Below are 25,323 nucleotides of genomic sequence, written 5' to 3'. Positions count from 1 at the left end.
AAGTCAAACCCTACCTGTAAAGAAACAGATATGCTACTCACCACGACATCTCTTTCCAGGCAAACAATGCAATAGGTGGAATACCATGTGCCAAACATCAAGCAGCTCTGGCTCTTTTGAAAGAATCCAAGAAGTGAGTCCCTGTATCAGGGGTTCTCCTTTTGGAAATACTCTTCCCAATCACCCAGACATTAAAATCTAGCGACTGTTAGTAAGAGTGTAGATACGATTAGCTAATCTCAACTACTGAGTTAGGAGAGATGACCTTGTGTTTAAGTGTTAGGACTGGACTCTGATCAGAGTTCAGTTCCCAGCTTTGCCATAGATTTCCTATACAACTTTGGGCAAATCACTTAGGGTTCATCTACATTAAAAAATATATATATGTATTCTCCCCTGCCCGAACAAGTCTCAGAAGCCAGGCCTACTGACTAGGGTTCTGGAGCTTGCACTATGGGGCTAGAAATAGCAGTGTAGACATTACTGTTTGGGCTGGAGTATGGGCTGTGAGACTCACCCACTTGCTGCTTTATTTAGCTCCATAGTGCAAGCCCAAATCTGTAATTTATCAGTGATGAATTACAGCTTTTAATTTTGGTAATGTAGACCCGCCCCTTGATTCTCTCTCTAATGCATTTTAGTGTGCAATTGCTTTGTTCATGAGACCATGTTCGAGGAACTGTGTATTTGAAATTAGTTCCATTGACCTGACTGCTAGCTATTTTAAAAACCTCTAGTGCTGATGTAGGCAGAGTGAGAAAACCAACTCATCTGCATACCAATCAGATGATAATGGCTACCAGCAGTACATTAAGAAATCAGTGAGATTATCATTATGAAAAAAAAAGTTATTTTAAAAAGGCCAAGGAAAACTTTACTTAGGTCAAACTTTTAATGATATTGTTTGAATGTGCAGTGCAAATTTTATGCAATTTGGAGGGCATTCTGTTATTTGGTGGCATCCAGGGTTTCTTTAAGTTGGTTCGGCCTACCAGCTGCCCAACCTTACCTTTCAAAACACAACCAAAGTTTTGGAAGAATGCAAATGAAAAGGAGGTATATCAGTGGCAAAGACATTATTAAATAATTAAATAAAGTACAAAGGGCCAGATCCTCAGCTAGTGTTAATCAGCATAGCTTCAATGGAGTTAGACTGATTTATACTATCTGAAAGCCTTGGCCAGGTTTGTTAATATATCTGTGTACTCCACTGCAGTGTGGACTGATTCATTAGTACCAAGTCAACCAGCAGGTTGCAGAGAAAAATCACATATCCCAGAAGTTTAATAAACGTTACCACAAAACTATTTTTCTGAAAATTCACCCCAACAATGTATCAGCTATTTGTTATTCACAGTTTACTATTAATCATTAGTCAATCACTGGTTTAAAAGGGTGCACTCATCCTATCAGATAGCAGAACCAATATTATGTAACTTAGTTGATCAATTACACCATGAAAAATAAATAGCAAACATCAACTACCTAGAGACTGAAAATTGTTCATCCTCACTTATGAAAAACAAGTACATTCAGAAATGGATACAAAGTTTACATTCACAATGAATAATCAGACCAGCTCTGGTTGATAGAGAGATTATACTACCTGATAATGATAATAAAACTAAATCCTGCTTGCTTCTGGCATTTTACTAGAGATAAAAGAGAATTATAAGGTAATCATGGCTCCTAATTGAGCATTTAGTTTTCCCAGGGTGGTATACAGTCATTAACCCATCCTTCTGTAGTATCATTTTAGACCTCAAAACCACCTCACATTCTGCCCAGATGAAAAATATCACCTGATTCAGCTGCTGCAGAAAAGGTGAATGCACTTGTCAAAAATATTCACTGGCTGATTACTCAAAAGACTATTTTGTTTGTACTGCTGATGAGGAAAGCAGTTGTATAACATATGATGCTGTTCAAATTCTTATCAAGAAAGCTTTACTTATCTACCGCAGTAATCCTTTCTTAAGCAGTGATGGCTGCAATGACGGAGCCTATTAATTATGGATACGTACTGTACACCACAGAGGCATAGCTCAGGCTGGAATCTGAAAAAGTCTCAGTTCTACTTCAAGTGTTCAGCTAAATATCCATATTTCTAGAAGGTTGTTGATATTTATTAATGTAGTTAGGATTTAAGCTGAAGTGAGCAATGATGTTTAGCATGATGATTCAACAACACACTCTCTCTCCTCTTTCACCCGACTCTCAGATCAGTGCAGTTCCCTCCCATCTGTATCTGTAATACAAAGAACCCTCAAACCAACCAAACTACCAGACTACCCTATTCTGATTTTTTCCATTGGTGTTAGGGAGTTGAATGAGAGCATTAAGCGAAATATATTTTGGTTAATGATAGCTAACCTCAAAAGACAATGCATTAATTCAGGCTCACTGTTGATAAGCTTATGTTCAGGAGTTTATATATTTGATTGTACCATCCAAATTTATGTGGTCTACAAGACAGGACTCGAAATGTATTTGAAGAAGTTTTGAAAAGTCACAGAGCAGAAAAAGGGGAAGAAAGGAAAAAGGGTAAGTGACACTACTGACAAACAACAACAAAAAATCAAAATCAAAAACAAAACAACCCCTACACCACGCCCTGAACATTATGCACATTACTATAGGAAGGAGAAAAGCAGGGCGGGGAATTACAAATTTCAAATTCTAAAGTTTGAAGACTCATTTTTTTAATTAAAAATAAAAATTGTTCCATTTTGAACCAGTGAAATGAAAACAACTTCAAAGTTTTTCACAAATGTTTTGTTGTTTTGTTTAGTCTAAACATTTTTCTTCCAGCTCCCATCAACTAAATTAAAGTTTCTGTTGCAACAGTTCTTCAACGTCAGTGCATATACTGTATGTTTCGTGGTATATATCAATAATAAACTTAAATCCACTACAGTTCATATTTAACAAGGAAAACGGGAATAGATAATACTACATATGTGGCTGAATCAGTGTTGCAATAGGGACCTTAACCTTTGAATTTCCAGACACTTGAGTACTTGGTTTTCATCCATGTTGTTGATTGATAGTAGATTTTCCTTAGTTTCTCTGCCTTTTAACCAGGAGGGAGGAGAGACAGACAGAGACAGACAGGGAAGATACAAGGGGAAAAGGGGACAAGGGAAAGAAGAAGAAGAAAATTGAATGGGACCTGGAATTAATCCCAAAGTGTAGCATTTCCTACCTGAACTTATATAAAGTAGAGAGGGGGGAACAACCTTCCCTCCCCCAAAAACAGTCATATACTATGCTTGTACAGCAGCTATTCATATGATAAATTGCATTTACTATGTACCCTGCCTTACTTTCTACCTTTGTGACTAAATCTTACATTCCAGACATCTGAGTAGCTTTGAAAATTTGCTGTTAATTGGGGGTAGAGAGAGTGCTTCTTTTCCCCAAAGCATACAATATTTCTCCAAAAACTACACTGGCACATGGCCCAGGAATGGCACTCTTTAGTCCTGGATGAGTGGCTAGTTTAAGGTCTGATATTTCACAGTCCTGCAGGACTAGAAATAGGAGCCACAGTTTTAAAAATAGATGCTTTCAATTAGGCTCCTATATCTATAGGCAACTCAGTAAGTGGCATGATTATAAGAGGTGTTGAGCACCCAGCAGCTCCTATTTGATTAATTTAATGTACTCATATTTTAAAATCTTGGCCAGGAGCTTTATACCTTTGCAAGTGGGGGGATCTTTCTGGCATCCAAAAATGATGTTCACTCTACTCCAGTAGGTTACAAGATATGGGATATTAACAGTATCACATTATTATACATAGAATTTGCTCTATCTCGTCCTGTCCTTTCCCCTTGCTTTTAAGGGTGGGCAGGGGTTATTATTGCTAGGGCTACCTACTATAGGCCCATGCCACCAACCAGACATGGTCTGATTGTTTAAGAAGGTCCCTGAATTGCTGGCAGTGGTGGTTTTGAAGCAGCCACTGATCCTTCCCCAGCTCCAGGTAAGCAGCGGTATGCCAGCCAAGCAATCATTAGCGGCAAGATAGATTTCCCTTGCAAGAACTGTTCTGAAGAAACCCAAAATCTCCTGTCAAAGAGCAAGAGGCTTTGTACCAAGTAAACCCTATTTAATGACCTGGAAAAGATTCACCATCTAGAAAGGTCAGAGGAAGTAGGCCTTTCATTTTGGATTATTTACTGCACCTAACATGGTTAAAACTATCTTTGAGCTTGATCAGAGTACACTTGGCTGCCATTTTGACTTTCTACCTTCTGATGCATGGACTGACAACTTTTGCTCCCACTATGCCTACCCAATTCAATGGATCCATAGTCCTTTCAGTGTACAAACTCTCTCTCTAGTGGGATCTGACCTTTTTCTTTCAAAGCTAACGAACCTATGTCAGACGGGTAGCAATCGATACCTTCTTACTGTGAAGGCCACATCTTAAAACATCAACCCAGAAAGTTAGTGAGAGCCAAGTCATGATGGTCATTGTCATCTACATTGTTCCTCCCAGGGATAAGGTGGTCCTTTGTCCTCACCTGTGATTCCTGGCTAAAGTAAATCTCCAATTTCCTGGCCTTTAGTTTGTCTGCATTGCTTCTCAAATACCATTCAAAACCAGGAGAAGTTAGGCTTCATACTGCAGACACCTTTTGTTTACATACTACCAAAACAATCCCAGACCTTTTACAGCATATAGGGATAAGACTAGGAATCAAATCTATTTCAGCTCAAGGCTTCTCAAATGGATGAGACTCTGCATCTTCACCAGCTACAGCCTGGTAAACCTGAAGTCACCTCTAGGTATTGGGGCACATTCAATTGGACCTAAAGCAGCTTCCATACCATGCCGTTACTATGTTATCTTAACTGAAATGCGAAGGCTACACACCTTTACTCAGAATTAACCCCTCAGACCAATCTCCTCTGAGGTCATTGATGAGTCTTAATAATCATAAAAGTGGGGATCCATGTGCCATTTCTAGAAGAAAAAAATAATTACTGTGACACCCTGGCACCCCCATATTCACCACTGTCATATAATTATGATATGTTGTGTACAAAGTACAACTTGTGAGGTATCATTCTAAAAGTCTTGATCTGCTAAACATTAGCATTAAACATTGGATTGTACGTGCTATCATTGTATATGAAGTTATGAAATCTTGTTATGTGTAAGTTACAAAAGTCTGATGTGAGGCTGGAAATACCCCAAACCAGCCTTTCAGCTACAATAATGAAGTAGTCAGATAGTGTTAATTGCTGTCATCAACACCCGTTCAGGGAAGAATCCACTAGCACAAGAACTCTGTATAAGGAAGTTTCGTCAGAGGAAGTGGAGAATGTTTGGCCAATGGGGGCGGAACCCCCATGTCACATGCAAAGACTTTCCAGCGAGCTGGAAGAACCTATACAAGATGGGGAGTAACATCATGATTGTCTTCTCTCCCCCACAACTCAACCCCTGAAAGAACCTCTGGAAGACAAAGGACTTGGAAAGGGAACCCGAGCTGCACAGCAGAGACAGATTGTGCCTCAAGAATTTGTAAGCCTGTTTGTATCATCAGTCAGGGTGAGATATTGCTGATTCAAATCCTATCTAGTTTGTATAAGTCTTAGTTTGCGATTTTGTTTAATTTCCTAGATAACCTGCTTTGATCTATATTTCTGTAGTTAATAAATTTATTTTATGTTTTATCTTAACCAGTGTGTTCTTGATTGAAGTGTTTGGAAAATTTCAGTTCCGTTAACGGCTTGGTGCATGTCTTCCCCACACAGAGGGCAAAGCAGATTAATTAATGAGTTTGCACCGTACAGATCCCTGTGCAGTGCAAAACAGCATAATTCTGGGTTTATACTCCAGCTGGGAAATCGGCTGGGGCCTCCATTGTTAGTCCATGAGTGGCTTAGGTAAAGCACTCAGGTGACTCAGTTAGGCATGTGGTGCCACCTGCTGCTGTGTCGGGTGATAACAGGGCCTGGAGAGGCTGGCTGGGTGTCATCATCAGAGCAGTGTAAGAGTGGCCAACCCAGCTGAATAGTTAGGGGCACAGCGGTTCCAATAGCTCCCAGACTGCACCCCAGGGGTACAACCCATCACGATATCCGTAAGTGCAGTTCTTCAAAATGATTGCCAGTATGTCTCCACACTCCCCACTTGCCCCTGTTATGAGATCGTTGTTGCAGATTTATGAATTAGCAGAAGGAACTGAAGGATAGTTGGGCTACACCCCCCCCCTTTTTTTGGTATTCTCTGGGTCCCGGGATTTGGTAGAACGTGGGTCTCCCTGGTCCGAATGGAAATTGCGTACTGGACACTTCTAAGCTCAGATGCTGCAGATGAGTATCTTCTACGAGTGTAGAACCATATGGGCTATCATCTCAAGGAAACACAGTTTCTGTGGTAAATGATAATTTTCCCCAAGAGCTTACTCTCCATTTAGGGAACTGGAACAACAACATAAAACCTGTGCATCCAAGCAAAATAGCTTGTCTAGTGAATATGTGCATGGAAATGCTCAGAAACAATCTAAACTTCAACAGATAGTAGTAGACATCATTTAGTGACTACATTTGAATTTAAAAAGTGAGCAAATTGTATATTGCTCACAGACAATTTATAAACAAAACTGGATTCATTGGATGAATTATCCACTAGGAATTATTTGCTCAGCTTTTCCTACACTAACATTGAATACTAGCAACCCCATCATCTTTATTAAAAGACCTTCACAGGTTTGTGTGCTTATTTTTACTTCAGTGGAGTTGGTAGCCAAAGCAAGTGGATCTTGCTAGGCAGTAACTCTCTTTGTAAGAGAGCAGGTGTTCTATAGTCTCCCTTCATGCAGAAAAAAAAAGCAGGTCTTCTGGTGGAGGGTGTGCCAGCCAGGCCTTCTATATATTTTATTTATTATATTACTTACTAAAGTGGAATTAACTTATCTTCAAAGTTCTTTATTGTTTTTGTATTTAATGCAACCACTCTGCTCATAAATTATTCTGGTGCATATTTTTAATTGCCTGCATTTTCTTTTTAAAAATATCCCTTTCCTCTTTGTTTTTTCTCCTTTCCTCTTTTTCCTAGGAATAAGTTAATATATTTTTCAGTTTTAAAAACTATTTAGCCTTTCTGATGATGTTAGATATTGTAGGCTCAAGCATAGCAATTTAAATTCACCAGGCTTAACACCATTAAACTGAGGTAAGTGGTAGTCGGTTCAATAGCTCCCACTTTCAAAAATCAGGCCACTTATTTAGGAGTCTAGATATTGATTTGGGAGCTTAACTTTAAGCAGTCAAGGCAAGATTTAAAAAAAATGAGTGCCTAAAGTTAAGTTCCTATGACTATATTCAGGCTCCTAAACACCCAGCTCAATTCCCACAAGTGCTGAGCACCCAGCAGCAACCACTGAACTCAGTGGAAGCTGCAGATGCTCAAATACCTTTGAAAATGAGGTAACTTTTATTTAGGTGCTTAACTTGCACCTAGGTTTGAAAATGTTAGCTTTAACATTTTAAATCATTTAGCCTTTTTGCTTGTGTGAATTAACTGTAAACGCTGCATGCCAGTACAATGCCTTATGTGTTTGTGCAACTTTGGTACAGTGTTTCATTACTGGTATACTTGCAGTGGTGCTGGATCAGTGCATGCTGACATTTTGACAACATATACAATCAGATACTTAAATTAACCTCCAGTATAGAAATGAAAGGTGTAAAAAACACCTCCAGTACCAAAGCAGCATTCTTTGTTATAGTAAACCTTCCGGTGCTTTGTCTGTTCCAGTATTAAATGAAAATAAAGCAAACATTACTGCAGCACCTGCTTCCTATCTGGAACTGGAATCACTTCTTCAGAGTATTCTCCCATCTATTTTTCAACTGCAAAACTAAAACTATAATCATAGTTCTTCATTGGGCATAAACCACTACAGTGATTGAATTACCTCAGTAACTCTGCACTAGAGTGAATCCAGAATGGACCAATATATATCTCAGGAATCAGTGCTGTAACAAGCGGAAAAATTGGTTGTTAAAAAAATTCCCAAAACAAAAAGTTCCCAAAAGCAAGGGTGAAGAATATATGTTCCTTTCTTTTTCCATATGTATGAATACAAAGAAAACAGTTCAATAATAAGCTTGAATTAATTATATGTTTATTGAGGCACAGTGAAGTAAATGAGAATGCCAGAAGTTGGCAAGTAGCCAAATGAGTAATAAACAGTTTTAAGACTGTCTAGAGACAGACTTGAGAATATTATAGTCATCAGGCAGCTGAAAACAGCGTCAGGGTAATTATGAGCATTTGCAATCGATTAAGAAGAATGTGATAATTTTATGGGCCTTTATTAAACTGGCATTACAACTTCAAATAATTTGAAAATGTTATGGTTCCAAGTGTATATCCCTGCGAACAGTTATCTGATGTTTATTTCTGGAAAGTGGATATGCAAAAAAGGAAAAAGAAAACCTAGTGGAATTACTTTGTCTTTTTCCCCCCCTGTAGTTTTATAGGAATGTCTTTTTGTCAAATATATATATCTGCCTTTAGTGGTGTGGGGGGTTTTTTGTTTTGGTTTTCTCTTAGACAGCAAAATCTGTCTTAAATTACCACCAAGGGACCAGCAAAAATCTATTGCTCCGTATATGTGGTCTTTAAACAAAGGTCAACGTTGTATGGCAAACCATATGGGAGTACTTTAAAGAGCATATTTAAGACAAGATGTTATCTATTTGGAAGTGGTCCTTAATACATATTTCACCATATCTACATTAACAAGTATGTATTTATTTTATGTATGTTCCTGCTTCCAAATATATGTTCCTGAGACTTTTGTATACTAGACACACGTCTATGCACATAGGACTTAATCCTGAAAGGTGATGAGTTCTCTGGCCCCAATCCAGCATGCTCACATGATCGAAAGGATGCACATGCTAAATGCTTTGCTATATGCGGATCAGAGTGCTTAACACCTTGCAGGATCAAATCCATACAGTGCCTGTACTTAACATCTGTCAATGTCTAGCTTGCTTCTTAAATGGCCCCCCATCACCTTAATATCTTGGCACCTCATAATCATTAATGAATTTATTCTCATAACACACTGCAAGTTATTATCTCTGTTTCCTAGACCAGTAACCAAGGGCCACGTGAGATACAATTCTGGGGAGTGGGTACAACACAATGGGAATTCTGGAGCAGACCCTGTGCTAAAAATCTAATAGATTGATCTACTCTTCTGTAAATGATGTGCTAACAAGGAACTTTCAAATACATTTAAATGCTTAATACATCTTTGGTTATTTACACATTCCAAGAGCCAGTAAGCATTTGCTATTAGCTTTCAGAGGAATAACTATTATGTGCATTAGTGACGAGTGCTTGTATCTTCCTTTCGCAGAAAAGTTAGTTTGAAAAACAGAGGGCTGGAACTGAACATTCTACAGAAAACTGATTTTTAGCCATTCTTTATTGTGTACAAATGCCAGAGGATTTTCAACTTCATACTAGCCAGCAGGGCCGGCTCCAGGCCCCAGCATGTCAAGCGCATGCTTGGGGCAGCATGCCACAGGGGGCGCTCCGCTGGTCACCGGGAAGGCGGCAGGCTGCTCCGGTGGACCTCCTGCTGGCGTGCCTGCGGAGGGTCCGCTGGTCCACGGGACCAGCGGACCCTCTGCAGGCACGCCAACAGGAGGTCCACTGGAGCTGCGGGACTGGCGACCGCCAGAGCACCCCCTGCGGCGTGCCGCCGTGCTTGGGGCGACGAAATTGCTAGGGCCGCCCCTGCTAGCCAGTATAAAAGAATAGGAAAATAAGACTAGATGTATTCCCTCAGGAACAGTCCTATCCCCTTCACTTTTCCAGAGAACTAGAGAATTCATCTGTCTGCTTTGGTACCAACAACACATTAAAAAAAAGAAACTTTTTCTGTCTGAAAATATTTAGTCTTTTCATCTTAGACCTGTAGAGATACCTAGATTTAAAATGGCACAAAACCCACAATTTAGTTTTCAAAATGATTGACTGGGTTTTTGATAAAGAATTTACTACCTCGGGAAGGTATCTGATTTCAAATGTGCTCTTTGAAAATAGAATGTATGGTTAGCTGCCTGTAAAGGAGGCAACACCTCCTAAAAGCTTGTCTCTTCCTATTTGTTAAAATAACTGCTGATGAAATCAGCAATACGCTATAAAAGACAGTCTAATCAAGTCATCTAATTATTGAAGCTTATTGAATACTGCAAAGAAGCAGCATTGACAGACATTCGCTATGATTAGGAATGACCATTCAAACTGTTTCCCTTTTTAATACAGTTTTTGCAAACATTCACATGAAAGGGTTTTTCCTTCATACTAATATTTGGGGATTGGTGGTTATTCATATGCATACTATTAGTGGTATCTTTATACAAGTCAGAGTATTTATGATTCATATTTGCTGTGCCCAATAACTAAATTGTGTATGGTTTCAACTTTAAATCACAAATTAGACAGGTCCTAAAGAAAATGGGCCTAAGTTTACAAACTTTTGCAAACGTTTAGCTAAATCTGGACTGACTTGACAGCTTTTAACAATTCCCAAAATTAAAGAAGTTGCAAGTAATGTCCTGGCAGAGTTTGCCTGAAACACACCCCGTGTCCCCACTGGCCTGACCTTGTAGCAGGTGTTGACTGCTTGTGAAAGGGTTAAGTGGTATCTGCTGGCTCACAGCAGGAAGTGACCTATTAGATATAAGGGAGGTGAAAGTGACTCTCTGTGATAGAGGATCTAGGATGTGGGATGAGCCGACTTGAGCAAGGAACTCTAGGAGCAGTCAAGTCTAAGGGGAAAATATGAGCTGATGCTTTACCTCATTGTTGTTTCCTTTCTTAATAAAGCCAAACTCCAAAAAGGGGATGGATTTGCACTTTTCAGACTCTGTGGATAGTGTTTTTTTACAGCAAGTTGTTAAAGGTGCCCATTTACAACATGATTTTGTTGTAAACATGTCACACAGCTCTATTCCTTAGCAGTGCAAAAAACCATCCTGACTGACGTTTGCAGAAATGGCAGTATCCTGCTTTGAAATAACTAATGTCTTATTAAAAGATAATTATGGCTAAATTCAGTTCTCACTTGTGCCCCCTCCCCCACAGCTCATCAACTTTTCTTAGGCCCCTATTGCAACTTGCACTGAACTCAAAGGCAACGTTTCCATTGATTTCAATGGGAGTTCGATCTGGCCCATAATGCAGAATTCATTAACTCAAAAATGGCAACAGAGACATGATGGTTAAAAGGGGCTGATCTTGTTTTCACTTGTTTTAACTTGCATTTACTTCAGCTGAGTTGAGTTACTCCTGATTTACTGACATATGGCACAGAATCACATGGAGAACTATGAAAACATCTTATTGCTGAAGAACATACCAGGTAAAGGCAACAGGCACTGCTTCCTGCCTTGCCAAACATACTTGGTAATCCTGGTATTCCTTTGATGTCAGCAGACTCTGTGTTTAACATCAGAGTTCTGAGGTAGGCAAACACAGTAGTACTGTAATTATGCAGCAAAAACGGTAAACTGTAGGATCTTATAGGAGAATCTGGGTCATGAGAGAGAAAAACCTCTTATTTTAACTAGCAAAAGACTTCAGTATCTGAGACCTTAATCCAGGTGCTATCACTGTTCTCTGTGCACTTAGCAAAATACATATAAGTGAAAGAGAAAATAAAAAGTGAGTCAGATTTGGTTTAGAAGTTCTCTTTCCTCCTCCCCTACTCACACCAAGTATGCATCAGTGTAGCCTAAGCGTGCCAATCCCTCATTAGTATAGCTGGGTGGGAAATGGCTTTGCTGTCCCAAGACCTTTTGAAATTTTTCACATACCACCCACCCCCCCAAAAAATAAAGATGCTGAGTGAATTCTCTCATCCACCCCAGAATAGCCAATAGCCCACTGATGATGGAACTCACCTGAGAAGTGGGAGAGCCAGGTTCATGTCCCTGCTGTGTCTGATTCAGAGCAGGAATGTAACCTGAGTCTCTAACATCCTGGGTTAGATTATCCTCACCACTGGTGTTTCACCTACAATGTGAAAGACCCAGTCTCAAGCCTCGGTACCTCCCACAGAAACACAAATGTAGGACTGGAAGGGACTTCAACATGTCATCTAGTCCAGTCCCCTGGACTAAGTATTATCTAGACCATACCTGATGGGGTTGTCTAAACTGTTTTTTAAAATCCCCAATGATAGAGATTCTACAACCTCTGGTAAATTGTCCTGATGTTTAACTACCCTTACAGTTAGGAAGTTTTTCCTAATGTCTAACCTAAATTTCCCTTGCTGCAATTTAAGCCCATTACTTCTTGCCCTGTCCTCAGTGGATAAGCAGAACAATTTATCACCCTCCTCTTTGTAATCACCTTTTACATACTTGAAGACTGCTATGTCACACACACGCATCTTCTCTTCTCCAGACTAACTGAATCCAGTTTTTTCAATCTTTCCTCAATAGTCACGTTTTCTAGACCTTATATCATGTTTGTTGCTCTCCTCTGGACTTTATCCAATTTATCCACGTTTCCCGAAATATGGTGCCCAGAACTGGACACAATACTCCAGTTGAGGCTTAATCAATGTTGAGTAGAGTAGAAGAATTACTTCTCATGTCTTGCTTACAACACTCCTAATACATTTCAAATTTATTTTCATTTTTGCAACATTATATAGTTGACTCATTAAGTTTGTGATTCAGTATAACCCTCAGATCCTTTTCTGCAGTACTCCTTCCTAGGCAGTCATTTCTTGTTTTGTATTTGTGAAGTTGATTGTTCCTTCCTAAGTGTAGCACTTTGCATGTGGTTCTTACTGAATTTCATCGTATTTATTTATTTCTCCAGTTTTTCAAGATCATTTTAAATTCTAATCCTGTCTTCTGAAGCACGCTAAGCTAGCAGTCCTCTGGCCCCGACTCCCATCTAGTTCCCAAACACACTGTCCCCAACAGGCCACACCGTAAACTTTAACCAAGCCAAAAGAAAAATACAAACAAGCTCACTCCAAAATTTAGTGCTCTCTCCTTCTTCAGTAGGCAATCGCCCTTCCTCCCTCTAAAACTCCCCTGTTTGCTACCCAAGTTTGCTAGGACACTTCGCATCTGGATGTTAAGCCCTTCTCTCCTAGCTCAAAGGACACGAGCAAGGTGAACGCCTTAACCACTAGGAGTCAGTCTCTTTCTCTGGCCCAATGAATATTTAATTATTTGTACAAAGTGGAACTGCGCCAACTCTCCAGGAGAGATAGAAACTTGCTCCAGAATAGCTAATAGCCTGATGGTTAGGGTGCTCAGCTCTGATGTGAAAGATTCAGATCCCTGCCCTGAATCAGGCAGAGCTTCCCCAGGTGAATGTTTTAGCTATAGGATGGGTCATACACTGAGCTACTGGATGAGCCACACACACAGAAGAAATTCCATCTAGGATCTGAGAAACCTGTTTAATCAAAACTGATATACTCCTGCGAAATGATTCAGTTTCCACAAACTGGCATTCCTGACCAGCTATACTCATTAGTTATTAGCAGAACAATAGCCACCAACTAAGACTTACAGTTACTTATTAAAATTTTTCACTGGAGTAGCTCAATTTTGCTATGCCATAAAGTTTACAGTGAAACTCTATTTTAATTATGAATAGTTCATTTTTAAAATTTTTCAAGAAAAGTCATTTAAAATTTAATTTTTAAAAATCCCTATCACTTTAAATTAAATATCAGTGGTTTGAAAGTGAGGCTTCTGTATAACTTCCCTTTTACTCAGTTAACTAGGGCTTATAGGGAGCAATTGCTTCTTTCAAATACTTCCATTTTCTTTGTTGGTAAGGGAGTTTTAAATCGACTGGAGGCTTCTATCAACTGAATATAATAGCTTTAGAAAAATACACTCCTCTCCCTCTTAATAGGTTGAATACATAGGTCCAATTATGTTCAGAAAGAATTTGGGATATTTTACAAAGCAGAACACACTGTAAATGAACACTTCTGACCTGCAGAAGTACTTAACTCTAAACATAAATGATGCTCACTCTCTCTCTGCTAATGAAAGGTAACCACTGATAGGCAAGATAAAAGTGAAAAGCATTTCCAATTTGTTGAACTTAAAACCTATGACCCCGATAAATGGATATGCAAATTGCGCGGTCCTTTTTCGAGGCACAAGATATTTGGATTAGCATGATATTTATTTTGGATTCGAGCCCAGTCCTTCTGTAGCAAGATTTATTGTAAATACCAAAGGCATAGTCTCTTTCATTCAACAGGAGTATTACTGGAAATAATTTCAGAGATATGAGTAAAGTGTTTCTTTATAAATTGTGAAATTAAATAACTAGGAAAATTGGTTCTTTTCCAATAAAGAAAAAGTAAACATCTTTACTCACTCATACGGACATATAGACACAGAAACAAACATGACATACACAGAAAAAAAGCACTCAGCTAATTTCGGAATGTGTTAAAGGTGAAGAGACTGGATTTGAAAAGAGTTAAGCAATTCTGTTCTCAGTTACACTGCCATAAATGTGGAATCAATTTCCTGAACTAAATTGAATTGTTCCAGATTCATACTGAGTAACTGAGAACAGAATCCAACCTAAAACAGAGTGGAAAATATTCAATCAGTTTAGAGAACTGGTCTACTGCATTTAGTTGCCCTTTACTGTACTGTGCATTGCAGGTACAGGCAAGTCTCATCTTACGTGGGAGTTCCGTTCTGCAGTTAGCGCATAAAGCGATAACCGCGTATAGTGAAACACTCATTGAGTTGAATGGCGGGTGGAATCGCCCGCACTACAGATGCAGTTTTTATATTGTTGTTTTTCTTTTTTTCCCCGTTTTTGCCGACCATAAAGCTGAATTCGCGCATGTTAAATACGCCTAAGATGCGACTTGCCTGTATCCATGTAGACAGCTTTCCCATAGTGTCAGCACAGCTGGGAATTTATTTCCACTTGTTGTGCCACTTATTTTCTGGGTGGTCTTGGGCAAGTCACTTCATTTACATGTGCCTCAATTTCCCCGTGTGCAAAAAAATGGGGATTTGCTGCTTACCTCCTTTGTACAGTGCTCTGAAATCTATTGATTAAAACCCATACAGGAGTCAGGAACTACTATCATCATGATCTGCATTGGGATTATTTTGCCCAGCTCATGCAGAAATGATAGTGAGTCTTTGACAGGCTGAGGTCCATGACCTTACTAATATTCTATAGTCTTGGGCTGCACAAGATCCTCTGGCAAAGAGCTCCACAAGTTGGCTGTGGATTTTGTGAAGAAACACTTCCTTTTCTTTGTTTTAAACCTGCTGCCTATTAAATAAGTCAGTTTGGGTATTTTATCCATACCTATGAATCTGCCCGGGACTCTTCTACAAACCTGATTGCTCTGAGTGTTTTCTGCTTCAATCACAATTGTTGACACTATGAGGGAAGCATCCTCTTCATCATAATTAGCTCCTGCTTGGAGATAACTCCATTTCCTCTTGTGAAGACATTTAGAGCAACACATAACTTTGCTGCTTCAGAGTTATGAACGCAGGGCCTGACACAATTCACACTGTACTCAACGGGATGGCTTCAATGGAGTTGTAATAGCCTTTTTCATCAGGCCCTACAAGGATTTAAGATGCTTTTCATGCACTAGACAATTTTACTCACATTAATCACATAACCAAACCAGCAGTTTTGTCATAGGAAGGCATATCCATTAATTGCTGCATCGGGGAATGGTCCAAGGCCAAATGAAGCCAAGGGAGGCACTCATTCCACTCATGTCAGTGATCTTTTCATCACATCCACAGTAATAAATTTTTTTTGCCTTAGATACACATGTCCCCCAGTCACCATAATATCTGAGCATCTCATTTTTTATTGCATCTATCCTCACTACACCCTGGTGAGGTAGGAAAATTCCCTTATCCCCATTTCATAGCCTGAGAACTGAGGTATACCTATGGGAGTTGGGTGCCCTGGTGCTTCAGAAAATCCCTGTTAATGCCTCAATATTTGGAAAACTGCAGCCCCCGGTGACTTTCCCTGGGTGACACAGGAAGTCTGAGACAGAGCAGGGAACCGAGCCTGGGCATGCTGGGTCCCAGGTTAGCACCCTGACCCCTGAGTGATCCTTTCTTGCTTCTTTGGACCACGTTCTGAATCCCCAGGCAGGTAAATTGGGCTCATTAAGTGAGGAGGTTGTGTGTTACCAGGAGGGGAATATGCAAATAAGGGGACCGTTTAGGGCCACCCAGAGGATTCAGGGGGCCTGGGGCAAAGCGGGGGAGCTGTGGCGCTTGTACTCACCCAGCGGTAGTCCGGGTCTTCGGCGGCATTTCGGCAGCTGGGGGGCCCTTCAGTTGCTCTGTGTCTTCGGTAGCACTGAAGGGCCCCCTGCCGCCGAAATGCCTCCGAAGACCCGGACCACTGCCAGGTCAGGACTTGTGGGGCCCCTGCAGGGCCCGGGGCAAATTGCCCCACTTGCCCTCCCTCCCCCCGTGGGCCCTGGGACAGTTTCCTGTTTAAATATCCAAAAACAATGAGGAGTCTGGTGGCACCTTAAAGACTAACACATTTATTTGGGCATAAGCTTTTGTGGGTAAAAAAACCCACATGCCCAAATAAATATGTTAGTCTTTAAGGTGCCACCGGACTCCTCTTTTTTGTGGATACAGACTAACATGGTTACATGGCTACCCCTCTGATTATAATGCTATTCTATAAATCGGTACTTTCCCCTCATCTGCAATACTGTGCTCAAGACTGGTCACACTATCACAAAGAGGTTACTGTAGAATTGGTGGAGGTTCAGATATGAGCCACAAGAATAATTAGAGGCATGGAAAAAACTCTGATAAGAAAAAAAAAGATTGAAAAGAGTGGGACCGTTTACCTTTAGTGAGGAGACAAATAAGAAGGGACATGACAAACATATGCAAATAATGAACAGTCTAGAAAAGCTGCATCTAGAAAATTCTGTTCTCATCTGATAATGCAAGAATAAGGGGACAATGAATTTGTCTATTCAAAACTTATAGAAGGAATTACTTATTCACAAAACTAATCGTTAGAATGTAGAACTCACTGTCATGTGATGTTGTTGAAACCAAGCATTTAGCAAGATTCAAAGAGGGATTGGACATGTATATAGATAACAAGACTATTCAGAGTTATAGTAGAATGTATGTTAAAAAAAAGACAGTTACTCACCTGTAGTAACTGTTGTTCTTCGAGATGTGTTGCTCCAATCCCCCAGGAGGACTTGCTGAACTGCCGCTGAACAGCCCTCTCTGCGTGGGTCAACCACTCAGGTACAGCTGTAAGATGGAGGGACTGCAGGTTCGATGGCGATGGCGGAGTCGTCCTGGGGTGATGGGTGATGAGGTCGCCCACGGGGGGGGATGGGGTCGCGCGGAGAGCAGCAGCAGCAGCCAGTACAGTGTGTTGCAGGCCAGCCAGGCCGGCGCTATGAATGGGACGTGACCTCTGTCCTCCTGGAGCTTCAGAGCACTGAGTGCATTGGAGAATTGGAGGGGAGGGGCAGAGAGGGCGGTCCGCCCAGGGTAGTAGAGAGAGGCGCCGCGACAGGAGCCTGGACGAACAAATGAAAAAAACCAAAACCGTGGCACTTCCTGTTCTCCTGCTATCGAACAGGTCTATCTGGGGAACCCCCCCTCCGATGTGTGTGTGACATCTGGACGGAGGGAGAGAGAGCGGTGAGAGGAGAGACCTGCTGAGCCGTCGGCCAGCGTGTTCTGCAAAGAACAAAGAAAAAGAAAGGTAGGTGAATGGAGTGGGAGTCCCTACAGCAGAGCAGCCCTGCACCAGGCCTGAGCTGGGGGGGGCGCGCCACGCCTCACGTGTTTGTTGTCTGTGTGTATCGTCTTGTCCGTGAATACATCGCCCGCAGATGGGGGCAGATGGGGGGCAGAGCAGGCAGGACGTAGGGCTCGGATCGCCGCAGCTCTCGACAGATATGCAGGGGCGAGGGTCTGCTCGACCAGAGGCCTTGGTGGAGATCGGCCAGGGTGCTCCCACGAGAGCCGTGGCGGGCGCGTGTGGTGAGCGGCGGAGCGCGGAGGTGGGAACGGATCCGCACACACGACCACACGTCGCGGGCACCATCGGGAGGGGAGAGAGGAGCGAGGAGCCGAGACCACCACCATACGCTCGGTCTCGGGCCGGCGGCGCGGGTACCACCGACGCCAGCCAGACTGGCCGGCGCGAGCGCAAGCCGCACGCACGCCGACGCGCCGCCCAGGCGCCCCCAGGAGGCGGAGCGCGGAGCGGGAGGCCGGGTCGGAAGGTGGTGAGGTGTGATGATCGTGAGAGAGACCATGCGAGGACGCGCGGGCGACAGGCCCTGGCCCCGGACAGAGGATGAACTCCGCACGCGCTGGATGGGAAAGAAAGGATCACGCTGGAGACGAGGGACGTTGATGAGCCGAGAGAAGAGGGACCAAGATCCTGGATCTCTGCCACCACGAAAGTCCGGTCGAGAACCATCGCGTCCCGAACAGATTGCCAGCCAGTGGTAAAGACGCTAACTGGAATGCATTGGGCAATGCATTGGAGCAAAGAACTAGAAGGGACATAAAATCTCAAACTTCGGGATTAAAGTCAATCTGACTATTGGCGGTTAGGAGGAGATAACCTTGGGTGGCAGATTATTCCAAATCTGCCTCCTACAGAGTTTCTTGAACATTCGTCTAACTTAGTACTAACCACTGCCAGAGACAGGATACTGAACTAGTAATTCCTATGTTCCCATGAGAAATCCAAAAAAGGTCAGAGCCACTTTGAGGACAGTGGAGGGACATGGCTTGCTGGTTCTTCTGCCAACCACAGGCTTAGGTCTCTGGTCTCCCAGTGGCTCACTTTACATCTGGTAAAGTGGCTCCTGCCTCATTTTATGTTTGGAAGTGACAGGGCACAGAATGAATTAATCTCAAACCTATTGCTAGTGGACAGACCTCCACATTATAAAACTGTCACCACAGTGGGATTCTGAAACAGAGACTAAAGACATAAAAGGACACGGAGTCTGAAATACCCTCTCGAATAGAACAAATAGAATGCTGCAAAAACAGTGTGAACATTCTTTCTTATTCTCAACTACTGGTTAATTGTAATGTTTCTTCCCTTTTTTATTCATGAATGTCCTGTATAAACAGATTTTTTGCTTACATGAACATTTGGGGGGATGGTTCTTCTTCATGAGCATACTTATGTTTAGATGTGAACACACATTTTAATTCGTGGACAATAATATTCATCAGCAAAAACTCTTTGGAGCCGGGACTGTGTATTTCTGTGTGTGTGTACAGCACCTATTACAATGGGGTTCTCTAGCTATTTTATTATAAATAATGATTTGTTATTCATCATTCTATATTGTCCTAATTTTAAAAATTATTTAATCAGACAACAAATTCGACAGCATATTACTTGGGTGACCAGTCAGACACCATTAAATATGAATAGCATATAGCCGAATTGAACCATTCACAACCTGAAGACTTAAGTTTGATAATAAGTTGTTAAATGTTCATCCAAACTAACTGTAAATACTTCTGCAAAAAGCAGGTTTGGGTTCAAAACAATTCATTAACAGAAAAAAATGGTGAAATTACTCCGATAATGTATCAACTATAACATGTCTAGTCCTACTCTCAGGAAACCTGAGAAGTGATGCCTCCAGAAATTGATTGAAACACACAGTTGGATAGAATGGGCTAATTTGCACTGTCTGTGTTGTACTTCTATTGATACATGACTGTGCTTCTCATAAGCACTAAATGCACTCAAAGGTTTTTAAAAATAATGCCTCTCCTTTCTGCCCTCCTCACCCCCAACCCAAGTATCTATTTCTATATCTCTACTCAATAAGTTTACCTGGGGGTCCTGCATTCACCCAAACCAGCCCATTCCCATTAAAGTTTGTTTCTTGCTTACATTGCTATTTCAAATTCCTACCCTACAAAAGACTCCAGTACACACAAAAGATTTGCCCCTTGACAAAATTCTAGAAGTGTGAAATCATATATTCTATCTGATGAATTGTCGTAATCTATTTGCACACACTGGCAAACAACAAAACTCATTAAAATCATTTACACTTCATAAACACTACAAGATAGAAGGCTAGATAAATTCTGCATTTAACTTTATCAAAGGAATTATCAAACAAAGCCATAAAAATTGATGGCTTTTAGAAATAGATTTTTCTGGGGTTACGTGAAATCCTAACATAGCCATAAATGCTTATATGCAAAATGTAATGTAGTGGAAGATTTTAAAGATTTAATGCAATTGCTTTTAATATAATTAGGATTTGATAACAATCACCCCACTAAATAAACACTTACCATACTCATTATCATAGAAAATAATGAACTTCTGCCAGGCATATTCCGTGACCACCCTCAATATAACATCATTTACATAGACGGGTGGGCGGACAGACAGTGTGTAGTCATCATTTCGATTGCTCCTGGTAAGGCCACAGCCACTTCTTGGAGTCCCAGCTGTTGAACGCTGGATGAAGAGGTGAGGGATGTGCATGGCATCTGCCAAGGACTGCAGGGATCCCGCCGACGTACAGCCAATGGAGCTGACAAGGGCCAGGATGCCTTGGTTCATAAGGTCGCATGCTGTAAGAAAACACAGTGATATTCAAGATGACAAGGGCAGTTCAGTGCTCACAGCTTATTTTTCTACTGAAACAAATAAATACTGGGAGCTGGCATGCAAGAGCTTCAGTGAAGTAAAAAGAAGTTAGCCTTTTGTAAATTCAATAATCTTGTCTACTATAAAACAGTCCAATCTAAAATCTATAAAAAAGTCAGGAGGCTTGTCTATTCATTTCAAACTGCCTATTATCACTACCAAGAGCAGTAAGACTGTTCCTGCCCCTGTCCTGGAAGTAAAACTCAGCTAGAACATAAGCTTATTCTATAAATACAGCCTTTGGAAGACTGCTACAAACTAAACCCAACTATCAAAGTAACTGGATTTTCTGGGGAGATAAACACTTTCCGAAGTCCAGCATGCCCATTCTGGGAATAAGATGCAGAACTTGCAGAATAACAGCTCAGACTAGCTGTCAACTTTTGAAGGCAACTGAATACAGTCATGTACATTAGCTTGTCCAGAAAGAACCAAAACCTGAATGGCTCTTGGGTTATACAAGAAATGCACAGCATATGTGATCTAACTTGTCTATTTTAGTATTTCAACAAAAAAACAAAAAAGCCCCAGAGTTACATAACTAGAATGCTGCTTTCAAAATTTAGGGCATAATTTCTGCAAGTTTTCCCTCCCCACTTTTTGGAAAACCATGTTCATGCAAAAACTTACACCTTGTAACTAACAGCCCAGTCAATGAAGGCTGAGTTACAGTTGAAGTTCTGAATATTACACTAATGACATCCACGTGAATACCAAAGGTACTTATGATGAATGTTAATGCAATCAATAAAAAAGAATAAATAATTATTTGGGCTATAATTCTGAAGCATTACTCTGTGAAATAAAGCACAGAGTGAAGTGTTTATTTTGTCTTTCTAATTGAGTTGAGAGCCAGAGCAAGTCAGCAACACTAGCTTGTAACGTAATTCTCTAGAGCACAAATCAGGGACAATTTTTTAAATGCCTAATTTGAGACCAGCAAAACTACATGTGCAGTTACCCTGTATTCATACATGCAAAATAGAATTGTACAGGAAAATACAATAGGTATTTACAGGTGCATATGTAGTACTTTAGTTGTGCAATTACCCATTTTGTGCGCAGATTTTGTGCACACAGGAGGTCAGAACACAAATGAAGAATCCACATGTGAAAAATTTGGCCTTTAAAGTATTATTATGGCAGACATATTTTGTTATCAGACCTGTTAGATCAGACTGTCATCCCCTTACACTCCTCTACAAATATTCCCATTGACTTCAATATAACTATTTATGGCATAAGGCAATATTCAATGTGAATAAGGATGTCACAGTCTAGCCCTTATAAATCTTACCAATGTAGCCAAAAGATGGTATGGGAGATCATGGACATGGATAACCATTTTCATATAAAATTAATACATTTACCATGTAATATTTAGTAATATTCAAGATTACTTCTAAAAGAGTCAAAAAAGTCACCGTGTATGTCAAAATAATATACCATCCAAGAAATGACAATAAAAGATTGAAGGAAGGGGTTATCCCATACTTTACATCACTAGATTTATCCATCAGAATTATTTCATGTTTTCTGTTAGTTTAGTATCCTGCTTCACAGACTGGGAGGTCCCTCTGCACCAGGAACAGCGTGGCTCTGCTGTGTAATGTGGAGATGGATTTCCATGGGGTTATCCAGGGATGCACATACCCAGCGGCAGTGCTAGCCCATTGGGGGCCCTAAGCAGGAATATTTCTCCCCACATACACAAACACAACACATACTAAAAAAGTGAATGGGGAAACTACTTTAGCTGCATGGGGCCCTAATTGTTTAATCTGCTTATGCCTAGTGCTGGCTCTGCACGCACTCCTAAATATCATGGAGTCCAGCTCTCCGGGGCTTCCCTGCATAGCAGAGCACAAATGAACAAGTGAAGAAGGGCAGAGATGATGGCAAAGAATTCAATACTTCACAGGTTTTTTTGTCCTCCCCTCTATAACGGAGGCTTTTTGGAGGCAATTGGGGTACTATGTTAAAGTAGCCTCCACAGAGTGGCTCCAAAGCACTGGAGCTGGGGAAAATGATCCCTTCCCCTGTGTAGATGCCCAGAGTATAGCCTACTACTTGTGCTGGGTCCCAGAATGGATGGAAGAGGCACTGTCAGGTTAAAAATGAGATAGACTAGTTAATGTCTCTTTACTAAGCTTCTAATCACTTTTCCAGTGCTCTTTTCATACATTGGGTAAATATTGTGATACCTAGAGCGCAAGTCCTGCAAGGAATGCTATTCTTTCCAAGATAAAAATTTTCTAGTGTCAATTCAAAAAAAGTTTCCTTTATTTTTAGTTTAGAATTTTTTTATTTTATTTTATTTTTTTGGTTACCAATCTTTGCAAAAAAGGTTTCTTCCAGTGCTGCTGAATTTTAGGCCTAAATGGACTCGACAGTGTCCCTTTAAATAAAATATGCCCTGCACCCACAGTCTCTCAGACATGACTTTACAAAACACATCACAGTCAGAGACAGTCTTACAGAAATCACCCTGAGGATCCTTCTCATGTCAAATGTCTATATTTCTAGGCACTCCTTATGACCAAAAAATAATCAGGAGACTCACTATAATACTGCAGAACAGGGGGAATTTTCACTGTGCACTGTGTTACTGAAACAAAGCAAAATAGGAGGGAAAAAAGCATATGGTTCAATGATGGATTTATTCTTTTGCTTAATGGGGCTAAATCCTGCTCCTAGCACACAGTCTGAAAGAGCACCTGCAATCTGCTCACTCCAGGTCACTCTATTATGAATACTGTTGAAGCATGAAGATTGCAGTAGCCCCCAAGGCTCCTGCTTCCCCAATTATGCATACAAGGAGTGTATGTGTGTGTTGAGATGGGCTGGTAATCCAGTCAATTTTGCTGGCAAATGCACCTTCGCACCTACAGTTAGTCTTACAAACTCTGATTAACTGAATGTATATTTAGATAGTGGAGAAAGGCTTGTTATTTGGAACGTTCATTCTCACTGCATCAGTCTCCCATTGACTGAATTATTTTTTAGGTAGAGAGCCATCTCTACAGTTTATACCCACAAACAAAACAAAACCATTTCCTGGTGTCAAAACATTATACACACTCCTTATCCAGGCATAACTCCCATTGGCTTCAGTGGGAATTTTGCCTCTGTAAGAAGTGAAAGATTGAGCCCTATATATTATCTTTTTTTGACAATGAAAAGCTTAATTAAATCTTTTTTCTGCTTATCCAAATCTTCAGTGGTAGTTTTTTTCATTTCACTAACTATAGCACAAAAGCATCTGAAAATCCTCTCCATTCCCTCCCAAGCTTGAAGAAATCAGCCAGTACTGTGCCCTACCTCTAAGTAAAAAGATTACACAAGGACTTTAAAAGCATTTTGTCATTCAAGACTCCTTTAATTTACTGTCACTACCTGAGAGGTCATATATTAAAGCGGATATCAAATCTATTCCTAATATGATCAAGCTACATTCTTTTACCATCAATACACCATAAACATCCCTGTGTCTTTACATCCTTCTTCAATATAGTAGAAATGTCAAATTCAAATGGATTAGTATACAATTCTATTAGAGGTGTGACAAAGCCAGCCTTAAAGGAATACAGGATTAATAATATCAACTGCCCTCTCCCTCAGCCAACTCGACACACACATGCCCAAGTCAAAGAGAATCCCCAATGAACCCCATGTGACGCTGTGGCAAGGTGCTTCTAGCAGCAAAGGCCAACAGGCCAGAGTGGGTAGCCAGGCCCCTGCCAAGACCTTGGGACATGACTGAGCCATCATTGTCTGGTGATAGTGCAAGGCCATGTGGGCTTAGCTCACACTGCAACCCCCAGCCCCTGCCCCACAAGACAGGAGCTATTGCTGCCCAGGGTGAGTGCAGAGCTGGGTGGGCTCACTCGAGGGCTGCCCGGGTGGGGCAAGTGGGGCAATTTGCCCCGGGCCCCACGGGGGCCCCCACGAGTGTTTTTGGGGCCCCTGGAGCGGGGTCCTTCACTCGCTCCAGGGGCCCCGGAAAATTCTCGTGGGGCCCAAGCCCCCGGAGCTTCTTCCGCTCCAGGTCTTCGGCGGCAATTTGGTGGCGGGGGGTCCTTCTGCTCCAGGACCCACCACCGAAATGCCCTGAAGACCCGCGGCAGGGGGTCCTTCCACCCCGAAGACCCGCTGCCGAAGTGTCAGGTCTTCGGTGACAATTCGGCGGCGGTAGCTCCCCGCTGCCAAAGACCCCTGGCCCCCTGAATCCTCTGGGCAGCCCTGGCTCACTCTCCAACTCTCCCACCTTCCCTACAAACTCGGCCAAGATAAAGCTTGGCCCAATCTTATGGGAAAGGAGTGGGCCATTCTAAAACAAAATGCCAGAGACAGATTTGCAGACCACTGCATAACGATCCAGATAGGCTCACCATGTCATAGGGCACTCACTCAGAGCTCCACCCCCCACAACCCTACACCTTTTCAATAGCAGCGTAGCTATTAAGTTTTACTCAGCCCCCACCCTAAAGAGTATCTTCACCCCCAGATGGGACAATCACTTTCAATTCATTTCTCCTGTACTCAAGGATGCCCCTAGGGGGATACAG

General features: G+C 41.4%; 1 protein-coding gene across 11 annotated transcripts in view; it reads right to left on the bottom strand.

Annotated features, from left to right (window-relative positions):
* The window catches only part of GRID2 (glutamate ionotropic receptor delta type subunit 2), a 1,020,962-nt gene that overhangs the window by 437,440 nt on the left and 558,199 nt on the right, over window positions 1-25,323 (bottom strand). For all 11 annotated transcript variants that reach the window (XM_039542696.1, XM_039542702.1, XM_039542703.1 and 8 more), the window contains one exon: window positions 20,395-20,679. In XM_039542696.1, coding sequence (XP_039398630.1) covers window positions 20,395-20,679 — 285 coding nt within the window. The remainder of the gene's footprint in view (window positions 1-20,394; window positions 20,680-25,323) is intronic.

This window comes from Mauremys reevesii, linkage group 5 (assembly GCF_016161935.1).
Source record: "Mauremys reevesii isolate NIE-2019 linkage group 5, ASM1616193v1, whole genome shotgun sequence".
Lineage (NCBI taxonomy): Eukaryota > Metazoa > Chordata > Testudines > Geoemydidae > Mauremys > Mauremys reevesii.
The sequence above is the reverse complement of the archived record's forward strand: the minus strand, read 5'-3'. Positions and strand labels throughout refer to the sequence as shown.